This window comes from Choloepus didactylus, chromosome 17 (genome assembly GCF_015220235.1).
Source record: "Choloepus didactylus isolate mChoDid1 chromosome 17, mChoDid1.pri, whole genome shotgun sequence".
In the NCBI taxonomy this organism is placed as follows: Eukaryota; Metazoa; Chordata; class Mammalia; order Pilosa; family Megalonychidae; genus Choloepus; species Choloepus didactylus.
Genome location: NC_051323.1, coordinates 60,296,923 through 60,319,131, shown reverse-complemented (window position 1 = coordinate 60,319,131; position 22,209 = coordinate 60,296,923). Strand labels below are relative to the sequence as shown.

At 35.7% G+C, this 22,209-nt stretch overlaps 1 protein-coding gene across 4 annotated transcripts in view; it reads left to right on the top strand.

Moving 5' to 3' along the window:
• Nucleotides 1–22,209, top strand: part of SPAST (spastin) — an 81,668-nt gene that overhangs the window by 12,097 nt on the left and 47,362 nt on the right. The window contains exons 2-4 of one of the 4 annotated variants that reach the window (XM_037807525.1): nucleotides 5,222–5,305; nucleotides 7,019–7,102; nucleotides 16,116–16,211. In XM_037807525.1, the coding sequence (XP_037663453.1) occupies nucleotides 5,222–5,305; nucleotides 7,019–7,102; nucleotides 16,116–16,211 (264 nt within the window). Of the gene's footprint in view, nucleotides 1–5,218; nucleotides 5,306–7,018; nucleotides 7,103–16,115; nucleotides 16,212–22,209 lie in introns of all 4 variants that reach the window. The other 3 variants (XM_037807524.1, XM_037807527.1, XM_037807526.1) reach the window with 3 other exon arrangements.

The following is a 22,209-nucleotide window of genomic DNA, read 5'->3' as shown; positions in this document are numbered from 1 at the left end:
AGCCATTAGAAAAATGCAAATCAAAACTACAGTGTGATACAACTTCACACCCACTAGGATGGCTATTATTAACAAAAACAGAAAATAACAATTGTTGAGGATGCAGAGAAATAGGAACTCTTGTACATTTTTGGTGGGAAAGTAAAATGGTGCAGCTACTATGGAAAACAGTTTGGTGGTTCCTTGGAAAGTTAAACATAGAATTACTATATAATGCAGCATTTCCACTCCTACGTATGTACCAAAAAGTATTAAAAATAGGAACTTGGACAGATATTTGTTCACCAGTGTTCACTGCAGCATTATTCACAAAAACCGGAAGTTGGAAGCCACCCAAGAGTCTCTCAACAGATGAATGAATATTTTTCAGACATAAAAAGAAGTGAAGTACTGGTACATGCTACATCATGAATGACACCATGTTGAATGAAATAAGCCAGACACAAAAGTACAAAAATTAAACGATTTCTGCCACATGAAATATGTACAATAAGCAAATTGTTGAAATATAGAAAGCAAAATAGTGGTTACCAGTGATGGGGAGAAGAGGAATTGGGAAGTCATTGATAAAAACTAAGAATTTTGGTTTGTTATGCCAGAAATGGTGAAAGTTACTACAATATTGTCAATGTACTTAATGTCAAAGAACTGTCAATTCAAAATGGTCAAAATGATTTTTGTTATATATATTTTACCATAATTTAGAATAATTTTTTTTTAATATGTGAAAAAGAATGTGGCTGTACCAGTTTGTATACCCTTTAGCAACCTCTGACGGTTACTTTGCACTAGGGTACTAGGTCTTGTCATGTTTTTTTTGTTTGTTTTTTAGCCATTTTAATTAGTTGTATAGTGGTTTCTGGAGGTTTTAATTTGCAGTTGTCTTATGATTAGTGATGTTGAGTATCTTTTGAATGTTCTTATTTATCATTAACATCTTCTCTTTAGCCTGTTTTGATCTTTTGCCTATAATTTTTTTTCACTTTCTGCTTTCTTTTTATTGTGTATAGATTCTTTATCCAGTATAATTTTGTGCTATAGAAATATGCAAATAACTTTTTTTTTTTTTAACATAACTGCTATCTAGGTCAAATGATGGGACTATTCTTTTTTTTTTTTTTTAATTAGATTCAGTTTTATTGAAATATTTTCACATCCCATATGGTCATCCATGGTGCGCAATCAACTGTTCACAGTACCATCATATAGTTATGCATTCATCCCCCCAATCTATTTTTGAACATTTTCCTTACATCAGAAAGAATCAGAATAAGAATAAAAAATAAAAGTAAAAAAGTACACCCAAATCATCCCCCCCATCCCACCCTATTTTTCATTTAGTTTTTGTCCCATTTTTCTACTCATCCATCCATACACTACATAAAGGAAGTGCGATCCACAGGGTTTTCACAATCACACTGTCACCCCTGGTAATCTACATTGTTACACAATCATCTTCAAGAGTCCAGACTGCTGGGTTGGAGTTTGATAGTTTCATGTATTTACTTCTAGCTATTCCAATACATTAAAACCTAAAAGTTATATAGTGCATAAGAATGTCTGCCAGTGTGACCTCTCGACTCCATTTGAAATCTCTCAGCCACTTTATTTCATTTCATTTTGCATCCCCTTTTGGTCAAGAAGATATTCTCAATCCCACGATGCCAGGTCCAAATTCGTCCCTGGATTGCCAGGGAGATCTACACCCCTGGGAGTCAGGTCCCATCTAGGGGGGAGGGCAGTGAGTTCACCTGCTGAGGTGGCTTAGTTAGAGAGAGAGGGCCACAAAGAGGTGCTCAGGGGGAGACTCTTAGGCACAGTTATAAGCAGGTTTAGTCTCTCCTTTGCTGTAATGAGCTTCATAAGCGCAAGTCCCATGATAGAGCGCTTGGCACATCAAACCACCAGTCCTCAATGTTTGTGACAACATCAGCATCAGTCCAGGTGAGGAAGTCCAACACTTCCACATTTTCCCCCAGCTCCTCTGCGGGGCCCTGCAAATATATTTTTATCCTCTGCCCAAATTACTTTGGGATGTGTCACCATTTCACTCTAACCTATACTAACGTACCATATCTCACTTCGTATTCAAAGTTCCATGTAATTGTGGTGTTTGAACAAACTGACTATAGGGTTATACTGTTTAGAATATATAAATCCTGCACCAAATAGACATCTCTCCCCTTGTCTCACATGGAAGTTGAAGTTTTAAAACACAGTCAGTTTCGACCTTTACCCTTGGGCCCGGTTTGCCCTAGTCTTAACCAGATCTGCTTCATTCATATCAATTGAAGTCTGAGCTCTTTTCCAGCTTTTTTTTTTTTTTTTTTTAATAATTGCTGTATGCACTTATACTGACATTCTTATCTGCTGAGCTCTAGCTCTGACTTTCCTGTGTCACAGAGATACCCAATGTTCCATAGACTAATCAGGTTATATACTAAGGGATCAGCATCTCAAAGTTTGGAGATAGCCATTACAATTCAGAAATAGATTTGACTGCTGTAAGAGCTTACAATCTAGGGACCATTACAATAATCGTTCACCTGTTAGGCTGTGTTCTAAGATTCCATTCTGAGTTTACACATTGTAGTTAGTCCATATTGGTGAGGCATTATAGTGTTTGCCTTTGTTTCTGGCATACTTCACTCAAAATGCTGTGTACAGGATCCATTCACCTCGTTGTGTGTCTCACAGCTTCACTCCTTGTAGTCGCTCAATATTTCATTGTATGCATGTACCACAGTTTACCATTCTGTTCCTCAGTCTTTGTACCCTTATTGCCTAGAATTTTTTTAATGGGCTATTTGTTTATTTTATCATAAGATTGTAAGTCTTCTCTGTATATTCTGGTTACAAGTTTTTTATGAGACATGTTATTTTGCAAATATATTCTCCCAATCTTTGGCTTGTCTTTTCATTTTCTTAGTTCTGTCTTTTGAACAGCAGGAGTTTTAATTTTAAATAAGTCTTATTTATCTATTTTTTCCTCTTACGGATTCTGATTTTTGTATTCCATCTAAGAAATCTCTGTCTAACCAAAGATCATAAAGAATTTTGTCCACATTCTTTTCTATAAATTTTGTGCTTTTAGGTTTTACATTTAGACCTATGATTCATTTCAAGTTAATTTTTTTTTGCATTGATGTCCATTTGTACTAGCATCACATTCGGAAAAAGCTGTTCTTTCTACATTGAATTACCTTGTCATCTTTGTCAAAATCACTTGACAATGTATGTGTGGGTCTATATCTGGAATTTCTTTTCTGTTTCGTTGATTTTATACGTCTGTCCTTCCTCCAGTATTATTGTACTTTTAGGTAAGAGTTATCTATGCAAATTTCCTACGTTTATACTCACTTATGAGATTGAAATAACACAGTAATCAACTACCTGATACTGAAGAATGAGAGGTAATTTAGTAATTATTGAGCATGTAAATTTATTTTTAGTCATTTCATTTTCCTACAGGAAACATGCTAAATTTCCTCAAACATGTTTGTTCTTTAAAATAGGTCAACATGCCATTTTATCTTGTTTGTGCTGCAATTTTTAATTAGAAAATACTTTGAAATTTTCGGTTTGCTAAAGCTGCTGAATATTTATTGCAACATTGTTTGATATGTTAAAAAGCTGGAAACAATCTAAATATCCATTAATAGAAAAATAGTTGAATAAATTACTATAGGTTACTATGGGGTACTATATAGAAGTCAAAATGGATAAACGATCTCTATATAGGAACATGGGTAGGTTTCAAAAACAATGTAAATTTTAAAAATAGAATAATATTATTTATTGTTAGAGATGAGTATAGATAAGAACAATAGAGAAAATGGGCCATAATGATACATACATGAGTGATTTCCCAGAAGAGAGGGGACACAAAGGCACAAAAGGAACTTCTGTTAGTTTGAGCTTTGTTTTTAGAATTTTTAGGCAAATATGACATTATTATCAACATTCTCATGATTCAGAAAATAATTGCTATTATTTTGTTCTCTAATTTTTCTTATTTTTTTCCAAATTTTAAAAACATACACTTGCGGTTGTGTATATACAATAACAATTTTTGAAAAATACCTGTAGACAGATGTTTATTTTCTTTGTAGAAAACAGGAAAGAGCATTGAAATAGCTTGAGCTGATTTACAACAGACTCTTAATAATTTCTTCGTGTCATTATCAGGTACTTACTATGGATCAAGCACTGTGCAAAATACTAATGGTACTGTAATAAAAAAGAAATTGCCCTATCCAAGGGGCTGAATCTAGTTCAGTGATAGTTGTCAGCATAAGGAATTGGAAAAAGGAGTAGTACACATTCTTTAGGGGACAGGATTTCTTAGTTGCTGTATGTAGTGTGGCTATTTATAAGACAATCTGTATTATCAAGAGAGCCATAATATGTTGATTTTTGAAATAGTATATAATTTTTAAGAATGGCATAGGAATTTTTGTGATAAAATGAGTTGGGAAGCAAAGAAAAATACAGTTCTAATCAGCAATTTCCACCTTTGCTTTACTGTATCTCTATGGTAACCACTTAGGAAGCTTTGCAGATACTAAGGACTAAGAAATTAATTTTCAAAAGCAATGAGATTTACATATAATTGCTGTATCTATAAAGAGTTATTCTGCATATATGTTGATTATGATGAATTTTTAAAATCTATTTTGAACTTAACTTGGATTAATAACTAATGTTGTAAATCGTTTATTTGGTTTCAAGGAAATCTCATTTGTCAGTTCTCAAGATGCAATTATTAGTTAAATAAGAGCATACTCTAGAAAAGAGGCATCCAACAATGAGCATATTATATCATAGTTGAATATAATTAGATCAAGCCATGCTTTTTCTCACTGTTACTGAAATCATGTTTGTATTTTCAAATAATATGTATTTTCAAAACTATTTATTTAAAATAAATTCACCGTAAATAAAATTTACTTCCCTGGTGTAGAATTTCAATGATTAAAAGCACCAATTTTATATGATGACTAGCAGATAAAGGATTTAGAGTCCTAAAACTGAGATATATAGAATATATTCTTCCTCTTGGAGATTCCCAGTGCACATTAAGATGGTTAGTCTCTAAGAAGTCATACAGTAATGTTTCTCAAACTTACTTGATCCCAACCCTATGTGTCCAGTTTTATCTGTCAATAGCATGCCTTAGGAAATGTGATATATAAAAATAATTAATTCTCTTTTAAAGCAGGACAGAAGAAGCAAGCTGTGGAATGGTACAAAAAAGGTATTGAAGAACTAGAAAAAGGAATAGCAGTCATAGTAACAGGACAAGGTATGGTTATATTTATCTTTGTTTAATAGCCATCCAAAATTATATTCACATGATAACTATGATTTGACATCCATTTATATTAATAAAGGTATTTGCACAGATTTTTAATGTTATTGTTAATGTTTATAGATTTATAGTTAATGCTTTATTACCTATGTTGAAAACGAAGTTATAGTCAGATACGCTCAAACGTGAAACCTGTAGCAGTCAGGCAATAGCCAGTAATTATTTGTGTTTTCCTTGCTGATCAGTCACATGTTTTAGCCCTGTTTTTGAAACCTGGTTGTTTCCTCATGGGTGCAGTGGCAGGGAAGGAGTGGGTAATCCAAAAACCTCCCTGTGTACTTGCGGATAATATTTAGTCTGCATGCTAGAATCTGACTAATTTTGATTCACACTTGACTTTTTCAAGTCAAAGCATGTATTTCGTAACTTTATTTTTTATCACTTCAAATTAAAAAATAGAGCCCAATATTGTCTTTAAATATATAACTAACATTTATTACACTCTTACTGTGTGCCCAAGCATTCTCCTAAGTGTTGTGCTGTTATCTCACTTAATTTTTACCACAACTCCATGCTCTGTAGCTGCTGTTGTTATCCTTATTTTTTCAATTAAAAGAACCTAAACTACAGAGATTAAGTAACTTGCCTAAGTTCTCCTAGCTATCAAGTGGCAGAGTCAGAATTTGAACCTAGGCAGTCAGACTTCAGACCCTAAATTTTTAAGTACCATGCTGTAAATATTGCGATGTAGTTGGATACCACTACTAAACAAGTTCTTCAGTTAGCATAGCTAAAATACATTTAGAAGCAAAAATTGTAGTTTTTAGGCTAAGAATCTTAACCTTTTACAGATGAATCCATCCAATGGATGTTTGTTGACTGGCTGGCTTGCTGTATGGCTAACTCTACTACTTCTATTATCTAATCTCCAATAATTAAAATGTGTCCAATATTTACCCTGCTTTTGTCCTCTCTCCGTTTTATTTTGACTAGTTCTTTAGCTGTTGGTTTCCTGTATAAAAGAGAACAGAAAGAACAAATAAATATGGGAAGTTGGGCCTTTGAGACCATTATGAGCTTATGAGCATGATTTTATGAATTATATTCAAAATTTATTTGCTGTTTGTCAATTGCATGGGAGAAGAATTACTAGGAATTGAATTATTTATAAAAACAGTATCTCATTGAATCAAAAATGCCTTTATACCACTAAGAGAAAAAACAGTATCAACTAAATTATGCACGCTGTCTTCTTATCACTTAGAATTTGAATTTTAATCTTATCAAATAAGCTTAGCCTTATTTAAACAATGGTATTAATATCTTTGACCAAACTTCTGCATGCACGAACACTGGCAAACTATGTTATGATACAGTCTGGCTGATAGCATTTGTATGTTGGCACTGATTATAAAATGTATCCCAATACAAAGATTTAAAATGGGAAAAAAAAAAAACAAAACAAACATGTCTTAGAATCCACAAAATATACATGAAATCCATGAAATATCACAGTAGGTCTGAAGCCATTGTAGTTAGCTGTAACTGATTATTTTTAGTAGAGGTTATTGGTAAATAATGTTTTCTTAATTTCTTTATAAAGTCTTTGATTCCCTGTGAGAGGAGTTCGATTGATACTTTATCTTGAAACACTTTTCATTAAGGAAACATATTTTAATTCTTTTTTTTTCTTTTTTTTTCCTTCAGGTGAACAGTGTGAAAGGGCTAGGCGTCTTCAAGCTAAAATGATGACTAATTTGGTTATGGCCAAGGACCGTTTACAACTTCTAGGTATCAATTAATGTATTGTATAATTGGATTTCAGATATATTTGAAATATGTTTTCACTGACACTAATTTTAGATGGGAATAGATCAAAGCTCTTTCTTGGCTATTTTAAAAAATTACTATTAAAAAAATTTTACATATACAGAAGTGGACAGAAGAATATAATGAACTTTTACTCATCACCTAGCTTTAATAATTATCAACTCATGGTTGGTCTTGTATTATCTATACCAAGGGTTGAAATGGGCCCAACCAAGCTTACCACAGTTTTATAAATAGTTTTACTATCATACAGTCACATTCATTCCTTTCATGCTACAATGGCAGAGTTGAGTAGTTGCTACAGAGACCATACAGCCCTCAAAGCCTAAAATATTTACTATCTGGCCCTTGATAGAAAAAGTTGACCAACCCTAATCTATATTTACCATTACCCACCATCCCACCTCCATATTTTTTTGAAGGAAATTTGTGACATCTTTTCTTTTCGCTTCATTTATAAATATCCTACTTATCTCTAAAAGATAAGGACTCTTTAAAATTAAAATCACCAAATTACCATGATCACACCTAAAAATAACCAACTATTCCTTCTAACATTAAAAAAAATGGCCAAAAAATAATCAATGCCCAGTATCTAATTGTCTTAAAATTTAATAACTTTTTCTTTCACAATTTAATTATTTGAATCAGGAGCTCAAGAAGATCCATACATTGTAGGTGGTTGTTATATCTGTCTGTTGTAATGGTACATGTCCATCTGTATTGTTTTTCTTACAGTTTATTTGTTAATGAAACTATGTGTTTTGTCATGTAGTATATCCAGAGACTGACTTTTGCTGCATCCATCTCTGGTATCTTTTAAAATGTTATGTTCTCCCGTAAATTGATAGTTGCATTTAGAGACTTGGTCAGATTCAAAGTTGATTTTTGTTTTTAAATGGCAGGACTACTTATATGGTTGTGTGTTCTTCCGTCAGGAGTTCTTCTGCCTTCTTGTGATGTTAGCAGCAGTCAGTGACTGATGCCTAGTGACATTTTAATTCTGTCATTCCTTCTCAAGCCATTAGCTGGTATATTTTATAAACAGAAATTTTTCCTCATGTGCTATTTGATAATATAGGTTTTCAAAAATGCATTCTTTTAGGATTTGTAGACCAATTGAAGTCCTTATCTCTAATTTATCAGATCTACAGCTTCGTGGAGTACACTTCCTCTAACTAACCAGCAGGTGGCGTCCACGAGCCACCTGTTCTCCACAAGCCAGTTCTCCCCTGCTTAGCCTTTGTGGTGAGTGGGGGAGTGAGCCTTGTGGGGTCCAATTGGTGTATCAAGCTTGCGTGTGTAGTTGGTGTTGCCCGCCCTGTATATGGGGCATGTTTCTGGGCAGTCAGGGATTGGGGGTGGCTCTAACAATCAAATCTCCCTGGTGATCCTGGAGTTTTAAAGCTGCTGCAATAGTCTAATCCTTCAGTTCAGTCCTGCCATAGTTTGTCTCTGCCACTGACCCACAAGTCCTTGGTACTGGCGTATGGCTCCTGAGACTTGCAAGTGGGCCCCTCTTCCAGGCCGTGCACCCCCTGGTCCTCTGTTGAGGGATGACTGTGCTATGTCACAGGTGAGTGCCGTCCCCCCAGGGCAGTTCTGGGCTGCTGGGCTGTGTAGGGAGGCTCCCAGTCTGCTGAAATGATGGCTGAATGGCGCTTTGTTAACTCACACTGCTATACCTTCCCAACTCTGGGACAGTCAGCTGAGGTTGCAGGGAAGGCTAATGTCCACGCCCAGTTTTGTGGTGTGTGCCTGTTATTTGAAGCACTTCCATCACACTGGGTTGTCTGGGGCAGCTCTGGGCTTTGGGGCTGGCGATGGGCAGGAGTGTTTCCTGTCCACCAGGATGATGGCTGTGAGCGGACACCCCCCTTTTCTTGGGAAGTTGTGGTGTTTAGTGAATTTTCTCAGCCACTGGATTATTGCCTTTTGTCTCAGAGCTCTCTTAGTTCTGCTCTTGTCTTGACCTGCCCAAATTGCAAGTCTTTGAAGCTTTCTGTATTGGGCTTCTTAGAGTAATTGTTTTAGAAAAAGAAAAAAGGATTAGAAAAAAAGAAAAAAAAAAGGGGGCCCTCCTCACAGATCTAATGGGTTATTGAAATGCTAAGAGACAAAGCAATTAGGGCCATTAAGGAAAGGTCCACAGGGCAGAGAGATCATCTTTTCTTCGGGATTTGCATATGAGCCTCAGGGCCTGAGCTCTGCCCTTCCCCCCTCCACGTTCACCAGAACTCCAAAAATCCTCCGATTTATTTTGGAGTTTTTCGTGTTGTTTTTTTCTATGTCTGTCTCCTCTCTGCTGGGCTGGCTGCTCTCAGATTCTCTGGTGTCTGGTCTCAGTCTATCTATGGTTGGAGTTTGGATCAGTAGAATGAGTTTCTGATAAGGGCTGCCACTGCAGTTCTCCCTTCTCCTTCCTGGAGCTGACAGCCCCTCCTCCCACGGGACTGAGCCTGGCAGGGAGGGGTGCGGGTCCCCTGGCCACAAAAACTTACAGATTTCGCTGATCTCAGCAGTTTGACATTTTCATGAGTGTTGTATGAAGTATGCCCAAAGTCAGATTGCTCTGTGGTGTCCAGTCCACGCAGTTCCTGGCTTTCTACCTACTTTCCTGGAGGAGTAACTAAAACATAAGGCTCACCAGTCCGCCATCTTGCCCCGCCTCCCAAAAATGCATTCTTAAGGTAAATCTCCACCTAAATCCTAGTGAAACAAAAACCTACCACAAACAATACATATGGGTGATTCTAGCATAGGTTAGTGTGAGGAAATAGTAGATACTTGGTAGGCAAGCAGACCTTATTTATTTATAGCTCTATGATTATAGCAGTTTAGCATATCTGAGCCTTCTTTATCTCATTTATAATATGTGGCTAATAGCTTATATTTATCTCATCATATTTTGTGACCATTGAATTATTTGAAGGAACCTATCTCATAGTAGGGACTCAAAAATTGTTGGATGTTTTATTCACTCCTCACCTGTAATCATCTCCCTTGCTTGGGGAGAACACAGACACATATACCTATATTTCCTTTTCTTTCCTCTCCTCTTTCCTTTCCCCTTTCCTTCCCCCTCCTTTCCTTCTTTTCTTTCCTTTTTTTCCCCTTCCCTTCCCTTTTCTTCCCTCTTCTCTCTTTCTTTCCTTTCCTCTTTCTTTCTTTTATGGACATTGCATTTATAGGGTATTTTTCTCCCACATAGTTAAAAAGCAGCCTTGACAGCTTTCAAGAGGCCATATTCCCCTGGCTTCCACGGCTGACAGGGTTTGCCTGCCTCTCTGCCAGGATTGCCTTCTTCCTTCCAAAGTTAAGGTTACTGTTTATCAAATATAATTAAAGTAGGCATCAACATATTTCTGTCTCTATAACTGAGAAAGTCCAGGAGTGGGTGGACCAGAGACAGTAAAAAGACTGTCTTACTGCTTGATACCAGCTACATATATTGAAAAGCTTATAGGTTTAAAAATATATATATAGAAAATATAATTTGGAATTATTAAGTAATTACTACAACAGCCTTTGATACAATATTTAATTTTATGATACAGAATAAGTTGACTATGGAACAGCATTTTGCAACATATTTCAAATTGAATAAGAGTTGGATTTTTTTTTTTGAGGTTTTGCTGGTATCATCATACCACTTTATTTGTAACTATTTTAGTCTCTTATTTCCTCAAACAAGAGCATTCTCTTAGATAACCACAATAAATTTGTCCTAGTTAGGAAATGTAACATTGCTATAATACATTGATACAATACTATAATCTCTAGTCCACAGTTCATATGTTGCCAGTTGTCCTAATAATGTTCTTTTTAGACCAGAGTCCAATCCAGGATCACACATTGCTATTAGTTATCATGTCTCTTAAATTTCCTTTAATTTGGAATAGTTCCTCAGCCTTTTTTGGTCTTTCATGATCTTAACACATTTGAAGAATACAGGTCAGTTATTTTGTAGGATGGTCTGCATTTTGGGTTTGTCTGATGTTTCCTCACATTTAAATTCAGGTTGTACATATTTGATAGGAACACACAAGAAGCAATGTTGTGTCCTTCTGAAGGACACAATAGGAGTTTGCCTGTTACTGGTGAAGTCAACTTTTGTGACTTGATTAAGCATATTCTTGCTAGGTTATTCTTGTCAGGTTAATCATTTTAAAGTTACTATTTCCTTTAGTAACTAATAAGTAATTCATGGGAGATTCTCTTGAATCTCTGTAAATATCCTGTACCCCATCAAACTTTTGTTGCCAAAACACTATATTCTTAAGCATCTATTGATGCTTCTTGACTGAATCAGTGATTGCTGAGATGATTATAAACTGGTGATTTTTCTAACTCCTACATTTATTTTATTTTCTAACTCCTACATTTATTAGTTGTTTTTCATTGTAGGGAGACCATTCCTTTCTCCTCATTTTATTTTATTCACCAATAGGGACTCAAATTTTTACTTTATTCCATAAATATTGTTGCTATATTTTGATGCTTAAACTGTCTCTGATTTGGCCAGAGGAAGCCACTTCAGTCTGGCTCCTGTTGTCTTTTTTTTTTTTATGCTTACAAATAAAGGTTGTTTTTTTTTTCCAAAGTAGTTTTATTGAGATATATTCCCACACTGTACAATCCATCCAAAATTTACAATCAGTGGCTCTCAGTATAATCAGCGAGTTGTGCATTCATCACTACCATCAATTTTAGAACATTTCCATTATGCCAAAAAGGAAAAACCCCATACCCCTTATACCCCCCTATTATTGACACATAGCATTGGTGTGGTACCTTTGTTACAACTGATGACAGAATACTAAAATATTACTGTTAACTACAGTCCATAGTTTGCATTAGGTGTATTTTTCCCATATACCACCCTACTATTAACATCTTATAATAATGTCATACATTTGTTCTAGTTCATGAAAGAACATTTTTTATTTGTACTATTAACCATAGTTGTCCATAGTCATCATCCACAACAGAGTTCACTGTGTTATACAGTCCCATATTTTGTCCTCTATCTTTCCTTCAGGTGACATACATGAACCTAAACTTCCCCTTTCAATCACATTCACAGACATAATTCAGTGCTTTAATTGCTTTTAATCACACTCACAATAATGTGCTATCATCACCTCTCTCCATTTCCAAACATATACAGTCAACCTAATTAAAAATTCTGTCCAAATTGAGCATCAGCTCCCGATTCTCATGTTTAAATTCAGGTTGTACATATTTGTACATATCAGGTTGTACATTCTCTCCCCTGGTAACCTATATTCCAGATTCTATATCGATGAGTTTGCTTATTATAATTTGTTCCTATCAGAGTGCTCACACAATATTTGTCCTTTTGTGTCTGGCTAATTTCAACCAACATAATGTCCTCAAGGGTCATCCACATTGTCGCATGTATCAGGACTTCATTCCTTCTTACGGCTCGATAATATTCCATCCTGTGTATATACCACATTTTGTTTATCCATTCATTGATTGTTGGACACTTGGGTTGCTTCCATCTTTTGGCAATTAATAGTTGGTTTTTATCTTTTATTTGAAGTTGTGATATGATAAAACATTAGAAGCATCTTGTCAATTATAGTAAAAAAGATCTGTACACAAATGTGTATAAAGCATATTTTGTGTAGTATATGCTGGTTAAGAAAGAGTGTTTAAGAGTGGGATGCTAAATAGGTATATAGTTAGAGTAGAAAATGGGGAGATTGATCCTTGGTATTCTCCATCCATACTTGTTTGAGAGGATGCAGTCTCTCTGATACAAAGATGGGAAGAGTTGTTCTAAACATTTTATTGTTAGTTATTTGTAGTGAATCTTAGAGTAAAGCGTAACCATAAAACCTGCTGTAGATAAAAAGATAATTTTAACATTAGCTTCTCTGTGTTCCCAGGTACCCCCCCCCCTTTTTTTTTTTAATCTACCTCCATTCAACATTCATTTGTTAAATCTCTACTCTGTATTAGGAACAGGGCCAAGGATGTAAATTCAATTTATTCACTCAGCAAAAATTTATTGACTGACTACCATATGCTAGCCGTGTTCTAGGCACTTGGAATATAGATAAGAATCCCTCTTTGTGGAGTTAATATTTCCAGCAAGGGGAAAACAGACAGTAGACAATGAACAAAACGAACAAAAAAAGTAAGGTATACAGATTGTTATAAGGTGATAAATCTGTGGAAAAAGGAAATCACAGTAAAGGGGATTAGGAATGAACAGGAGGTGGTTTGGGTTTTTAGTTTTAAATAGGATGGTCAGGGTATGTCTCTTTGAGAAGTTGACATGAGTTAGCCATGAAGCTATCTGGAAGAATGGTCCAGATAGAAGAAAGAGCTGGTGCAAATCCCCAAGAACGTGTACCTAATATATTTGAGAAGCAACAAAGAGGCCAGCGTGCCCCAGCAATGTTAACAAGGGGAGTATAGTAGAGAGGAGGTCAGGGGAGTAATGGGTGAGTGTGAGGGGACATCATAACATGCAATAAGCCAACATGAAGATTTGAGCTTTCATTGCCTGTGAAATGAGAGGCAGTTATGTTTGTTTTTTTAGCAAAGAAATGGCATAAACCAACAATTTTTAAAGGATCATTCTGGCTGCTATGTTGTGCACAGACTAAAAGGGCAGAATCAGGGAGAACAATTAGGACAATACTACAGTAATCTAGGAGGAAAATGATGACGGACCAGAGTGGTAGCAGAAGATATGGTAACAAGTGGTTGGATTCTGCTTGTATACGAAGGTTGAACAGACTTACTGATAGATTGGATGAAATGTTTCTCTCTTTAAGGCTCGCATAATGTAGTGGAGCAGGCAGGATGGAGTTATGCAAAATACTTTGTAAGAGTAGGAAGATAGGTGTCTGAGAAATCTTCCTGAAGAAGTGAAACCTGAGGTGAGGGTTTTAAAGAAGATAAACATTATTAAAGAATGCTTGGAAGGAAAGCCATTTCAGGAAGTGACAACATAACAGAAACTCAGGCAAGAAACAGCATGGTAAGTGGGGAAGGATGCCACTCAGGCATAACATGGAAGGCCTTGTTTATCATGTAAAGGACCTTGTGCACTAATCTGTGGGTAATGGGAAGCCACTAAAGAGTTTTAAACAGAAGAGTTAGGTAACAATAACTTAGGCAACCATGTGGCAGATGGATGTTGAGAGAATCGAGAAGCAAGGTGAATGTTTTAATTTAAATCCTTGGTTAATCTTTGTAACTTCAATCATCCTTAAAGGAAAAATTAGTCTGTTTACTTTCTTTACAAAAATGAATTGGAGCAAGTGCATGTTAGCAGTGTATTAAGATTTTTTTCATTGTATGTGTGTGTGCATATTTCCATGCATATAAATCTAAACCTTACACAACTAAGAACAAGTTCTTTATAGCTTTTCAACCATAGTTGATAGTTATAAAAACTAGGGATTTATCTTCTCTTTATTTTTATTGAAAACATTAATGGATATTTTTGCAAACTTTTTGTTACATTTCATTGAAAAGAGGTTTGTTGGTGATGACCACATTTGCAAATTAGTGTTTGTTCTTATTTATGTCTTTTGCTAACACAAATGGTTTCTGTCTCAGTATGGTGATTTGAAGAGTATTATCAGGAAAATCAGATGACCTACCTATTAACTAACAAAAAGAAAGTCAGCTCCAAGGTGTATTGTGTCAGCCAGTTTTAGGATACAAAAGCTCCGTGGTACTTTGTGCTTTGTGCGTAAAGGGTAGCTGCTATTTAACCTGTCCCAAAGGCATGTGTGGTTGTACCATAAACCTAGCATGGCGCCTGTTTGTCTGACTTTAGTAATGCAAGTTTAAGAGAATTTGTATATATGTGCAGTGTTTTTGCACGTGTTCATTGACTTATTAATTCAGCAAAAAGGAATTAGGATGACTTAGAGTATTTCAGCAAAATAAATACATTAAAAATTGAGTCCCTTTTATGAATGAGATACAGAGTAGGTTCTTCATATACATTATTTTGATAAATCCTTGGGACCCTCAGAAAACTGAAGCTAGAGCAAGGTCCTATCACTTATAAATGGTAGAACAGGGTATATGTCAACTGGCTTTCTTGAAATGGGGGAAGGAAGAGCAACTGTTACCCTCTTGGGCTTCAAGTGCTAGACCGACAGACCCAGATCTTGGAAGGGTTTTATGTTGTTTTGTTTTTGTTTCTTGAAGTGAGAGTAGAGTTGAAAGAATCCTTTTAAATTTTTAATTGGTTAATTTTTTAAGTAGGTAATGTAGGCACATGCAATAAAATTAAAAAAGTTTATGAAAAGCATCCATGCCATACTATGTATGTCCCAGTCAACCATTTTCCCTCTCCAGAAGCAGCTGATGTTACCAGTTTCTTTGGGTCCTTTTCAGAAATAGTCTTTATATGTACAAGTATGTGTGTGTTTATGTGTGTGTGTTAAACACAAAAATGAAATGATAGAGTACTATACACACTTTTTTGCAGCATGCTTATTCCACTCTTCTTTATTTCCTTTTTTTTTTCTTTGGCCTGACATATGTTAGTACAGCTGAATATGGTATTTCCTAGAAACTCAGAGTTTCCTTCTGTGCCATTTCAAGTGCTGTTGTCCTTTCCCAAACTGTCATTTCTTTTTATCTTTTCAAATACCTCCCAGTACAATGATTTGGACATATTAAATATTCAGTAAATATTTGCTGTTGATAAGTGATATGGAACTGCCTCAGGTTACCAAACCTGAGTAAGGTATATTTTGAACATAGCCATTCAGTTGTTAATTTCTGTTGCTATTTTCATGTCTGAGTATTTACTAATTATGTTTTTAAAAATAATTGTATATAAATGCAGAAACCTTCATATAAAAAATTTACCTTGAATCCATTTTTTCTTTCACATGCACATTTTTATTTGTTCATTATGTATATTTTTTTTTGTTTATTTTGTTCTTTTTACCCCTCTGTTGCTTAGAGAAGCTGCAACCAGTTTTGCAATTTTCCAAGTCACAAACGGACGTCTATAATGACAGTACTAACTTAACATGCCGCAACGGACATCTCCAGTCAGGTGGGTTTAGGTTAACTAGCATGTAAGATATAAAGCTTGCATGCATATTAGACCCAATTAGTCTTATATTTAACCTGATTAATCCTGATTTAATTTTATGCTGGTACAGTTAATCAGTTTTTGTTTTTCAGGGCTATGTTGAAAATGCACTATGCCTATCATTCATAGTGTATAAATATATAACAGCTGAGTTTTGGCTATTCTAACATGCTTTATTTGCATGATATTTTGCAACCTCCAATTTTTTGAGATTATAAAATATGAAGAGACATTTTTGTAAATGATTAAAGTGTTCTTTTGTTTTGATTTTATTTTAAGCTTTTGTGTTATTTTATTTTCCTGGATAGCTGTACCACTTTTTTTATGAAGTAGCATTTTTTAAGACTGAAGATTTTATTTTATTTTTCTTTGTTATATATAATGTCTGTTTCTATTTATACTATGTGTGGTTCCTTTATCATGGTATCTGTTAAAAAAAATTTGAAGGGAGTTCAGATAATGAGGAGAAGCATTAGAATGATATTATTTAGTATGGGTTAAATAATTTTCTATGAATTTTTGGTTATTAAGTCCAACAGAAGATTCAGTGCTGTTTTGTTTGCCTTTGTTTTGTTTGGGGGTGTGGGGGGGGTGGGTAATCTTTATTTCTTTGCTTCCCTTGATTGCTCAGCTAGTTTTAATGGTTACTTTTTGAGCATTAAATGACCAGGGCTTAAGTTTTATTGATGTAAATTATTATGTTCAAATTGTAGCAAAAAATACTAATACCACACAGTGGGTTCGCTTAAACAACAGGAATTTATTGGCTCTTGGTTTTGGAGGCCAGAATTCCAAATCATTGTGTGGTATTTATCATAGCAGCCTGGAAACTAAGATAGAGGGACACTTCATAACATTAGAAGGCTCGATATATCAGGAAGGTAAAATAGCTATGAATTTATTCGGGTAAAATAATAGATTCAAAATAAATAACGCTTATTTGACAGAACTAAAAGGAAAAGGACACGTTTAGAATCATGTGGAGGTTTTATCACACCTCTCAATAGTTGATAACAAGACAAAAAAATCAGAATAGTATATAACAGATTGGAATGACACTATTCACCACCTTAACCAAATAGACATTTATAAGATATTGTACCTTACAACTTTCATTCTTTTCAATTGCACATGGAAGGTTCCCCAAGAGAGACCATGTGCTGGGTCGTAAAACAAGTCTCAATAAATTTTAAAAGGTTTAGGTTTTACAGTATATGTTTTGTGACCACAGCAATATTAAAATATAAATCAGCAACAGTAAAATATCTAGGAAGCACTAAATATCTTGAACTAAACAGCTGACTTCTACACAACCCATGGGTCAAAGTTGAATTTACAAAGGAAATTAGAAAGTATTTTTAATGGAATAGTAATGAAAATGCAATATTTCAAAGTTTGTGGAATGCAGCTAAAGCAAGTGCTGAGGGAAAATTTTAACAGAAGCATCTAATGCCATTAAAGAAGAGAAGACTAAAATCTGTGATCTAAGCTCCTGTTTTAGGAAGCTAAGAAAGAACAAAATAAACCCAAAGTAATTAGAAGAAAGAAAATGAAAATCAGAAATCAATGAAATAAAAAATAGGTGTACAGTAGAGAGAATGAATGAAACCAAAAGCTCATTCTTAAAAAGTCAATAAAATTGGTGAATCTATAGCTAGATCAATCAAGAAAAGACTAGAGAACAAAAATTACCAATGTCAGAAATGAAAAAAGGACACCACAGCAGATCCTACTGATATTAAAATGATAATAAGGATATATTATGCACAACTTTATGCCAATAAATTTGACAGTCTAGGTGAAATGAGCAAATTCTTTGAAAGATACGGATTATCAAATCTGATACAAGAAAAATAGGAAACCTTCATAGTCCATTAACTACTAAAGGAGTTTAGTTATTAGTTATAAACCTTCCCACAAAGAAAATCCCAGGCCTAAATGGCTTTACCGGTGAATTAAATTGCAGAATTAAAAAGGAAATAATATACATATGGGAGAGTGACGTCATCACCATGGTGATGTAAACAGGGACTGAAAACTTCTCTCTAGAGATTCAACATAAAAAGGGGACAATTCTGAATTGTTTGAAATTCTGGAGGAGGATATAGATTGAAGAAGCACCCTGCAAATGCCACATTGAAGAAAGGGAAGAAATATCAGAAGTCGAAATATCCTCATATAGATTGTGGCGGTGAATGCATAACTATGTGATTATACCAGGAACCATCGATTGTTTACTTAGGAGGGATTGTATGGTGTGTGAATAAAACGGTTTAAAAAATAAACAGAGGGATACAGGTGCTGGAGAAAATGTGGAGACAGGGATGTATCTAATCACCGTTGGTGGGAAGGTAGAATGGTGTAGCCCTTCTGGAGGGCAGTGTACTGGTTCCACAGGAAGCTATGGGGTTGCCATATATATGGTGCTGCAACCCCATTATTGGGTATATACTTGGAAGAACTGAGAGCAGGGACACGAATGGACATTTGCACACTGGTGTTTATGAAGGCAGTATTCATGATTCACAATGGATGCAGGTGGCCTAAGGATATGTCGACTGATGAACAGAATGTTGAACTATGGTATATACCTACAGTGGAATATTGAGCAGCTACAAGAAGGAATGAAGTTGTGAGGAATGCAACTAGGTGAATGGACCTTGACAGACAGTATGTTGAGAGAAATAAATCAGAAATGACAAAAGGCAAACATTATAACTCCTCACTAATATGGACCAACTATAATGTGCAAATTCTGAGAATTGAATCTGAAAGCACAGATTATCAGGGGAAGGTGTATGGTAGTTTCCTAGATTATAAGCTCTTACAGCAGTTACCTCTGTTCCTGAGTTGTAATGGTTATTTCTAAATTCTGAGATGCTGAGCTCTTTGTGTATAATCTGGTTGGTCCCTGGAACTTTGGGTATCTGTGTGACATCTGAGACTCAGAGCAAGAGTCTGGCAGCTATGAATGTCAGCATTACCCCATGCAGCAGATGGTAAAGAGGCTGAAAAAGAGATCAGACTTCAGTTAGACATATGAACAGCATAGACTTGGTTAGGACTAAGGTAAATCAGACTAAGGGAAAACATGATATTAACAGTGTTTTAAACCTTCAACTTCTGTGTGAGACCAAAGGAAGACATGTTTATTTGGTGCAAAATCTATATTTGCTGTAGTACGCTATACAGTTTAACTTGTATGGTCAGTTTATTCAATCACCATAATTACATGGAACTTTGAAAAGGGAGTGAGATCTGGTTGGTTTGTACAGGTTAGTGTGAAGCCCTGATATATCTCAGAGTAATTTGGGCAGAGAATAAAAATGTATTTGCAGAGCCCCCTTGAGGGACTGGGGGAAAATGAGGAAATATTAAACTTCCCCACCAGGGGAATTACTGATATTCTCGCAAGCATTGGGGACTACCAGTTTAGTAGGCCAAACCCTCGATCTTGGGGCTTGCACTTATGAAGCTTGTTACTGCAAAGGAGAGGCTAAGCCTACTTATAATTGTGCCTAAGAGTCATCCCCAGAGAACCTCTTATTGCTCACATGCAGCCTCTCTCTCTAAGCCAATTCTGCAGGTAAACTCACTGCCCTCCCTGCTATGTGAGACATGACTCCCAGGGGTGTAAGCTCCCTGGCAATGTGGGACGTGACTCCTGGAGATTAGCCTGGTACTGGCATCATGGCATTGAGAAAGCTTTCTTGACCAAAAGGGGGAAGAGAAATGAAACAAAGTTTCAGTGGCTGAGAGATTTCAAATGGAGTTGAGAGGTCATTCTGAAGGTTATTCTTATGCATTATATAGATATCTCTCTGTAGTTTTTAGTGTATTGGAATAGCTAGACAGAAATAATCTAAAACTGTTGAACTGCAACCCAGTATCCTTGATTCTTTTTTTTTTTTTAAATTTAGTTTTATTGAAACACATTCACACACCATACAATCATCCATGGTATACAATCAACTGTCCACAGTATGATCACATAGTTATGCGTTCATCACCACAGTCTATCTCTGAACATTTTCCTTACATCAGAAAGAACCAGAACAAGAATAAAAAATAAAAGTGAAAAAAGAACACCCAAACCATCCCCCCCATCCTACCCCATTTGTCCTTTAGTTTTTATCCCCATTTTTCTACTCATCCATACACTAGATAAAGGGGGTGTGATCCACAAGGTCTTCACAATCACACTGTCACCCCTTGTAATCTACATTATTATATAATTGTCTTCAGGAGTCCAGACTGCTGGGTTGGAGTTTGGTAGTTTCAGGTATTTACTTCTAGCTGTTCCAGTACATTAAAACCTAAGAGGTGTTATCTATATAGTGCATAAGAATGTCCACCAGAGTGACCTCTCGACTCCATTTGAAATCTCTCAGCCACTGAAACTATTTTGTCTCATTTTGCATCCCCCTTTTGGTCAAGAAGATGCTCTCAGTCCCACGATGCCGGGTCCAGATTCATCCCCAGGAGTCGTATTCTGCATTGCCAGGGAGATTTACACCCCTGGGAGTCGGGTCCCATGTAGAGGGGAGGGCAGCAAGTTCACTTGTCGAGGTGGCTCAGTTAGAGAGAGAGAGGGCCACATCTGAGGAACAAAGAGGTACTCAGGGGGAGACTCTTAGGCACAATTATATGCAAGTTTAGCCTCTCCTTTGCAGTAACAAGCTTCCTAAGGGCAAGTCCCATGATCGAGTGCTCAGCACATCAAACCGCCAGTCCCAATGTTTGTGACAACATCAACACCAGTCCACGTGAGGAAGTCCAACACTTCTTCACCTTCCCCCAGATCCGTGGGGATGGGGGTTGGGGAGGCTGTAAATGTATTTTTTATTATCTGCCCAAATTACTCTGGGGTGTGTCACTATTTCATTCCAGCTTATCCTAACCTACCATATTCCACTTCCTATTCAAAGTTCCATGCAATTGTGGTGTTTGAACAAACTGACTGTAGAGTTGTACCATTTAGAAAATTTAGATCCTGTGCCAAATAGACATCTCTGCCCTTGGTCTCATATGGAAGTTGAAGTTTTAAAACACAGTCAGTTTCGACCTTTACCCTTTGGCCCGGTTTGCCCTGGTCTTAACCAGACCTGCTTCATTCATATCACTAATTGAAGTCTGGGCTCTTTTTCAGCTTTTTTTTTTTCTTTTTAACAGTGGCTGTATGCACTAATACTGACATTCATATCTGCTGAGCTCTAGCTCTGAGTTTCAGGTGTCTCAGAGATACGATTGTTCCAGAGACCAATCAGGTTATACACTAAGGGAGTATCCTTGATTCTTGAAGGCAATTGTATAACTATATAGTTTACATGGTGTGATAGTGTGATTTTGAAAAACTTGTGGCTCACGCTCCCTTTATCCAGTGTGTGTATGGAAGAGTAGAAGAATGGGGACAAAAATTAAATGACTAATAGGGGGGTGATGGGGGTGGAATGTTTTGGATGTTCTTTTCTACTTTAATTTTTATTCTTATTTTTTTGGAGTAACAAAAGTGTTTAAAACTTGGTTGTGGTTGGAATGCACAACTATGTGATGGTACTGTGAACAACTGATTTTATACTTTGGATGATTGTATGGTATGTGAATATATCTCAATTAAAAAGAAAAAAAAAGGAAATAACAGTTCTACTCAGACTTTCTCAGAAAATAGAGAAAGAAGAAAAAATAGAGGGAATACATACCAATGCATTTTATGAAGTCTATATTACTTTGATGCCAAAACCAGACAGATATTCCATGAAAGGAAAACTACAAACCAAATGCATAGATCAAATATCCTTAATAAAATATTAATAAATTCAATCCAACAATATATAAAAAGGATAATAAATCATGACTAGGTAGGATTAGTTCTACATGTGAAAATGAATGGATGTAACTAACCAGATTAGCGGAAGAAATGAGAAAATTCATATCATCTCAATAGATGTAGAAAAATTAT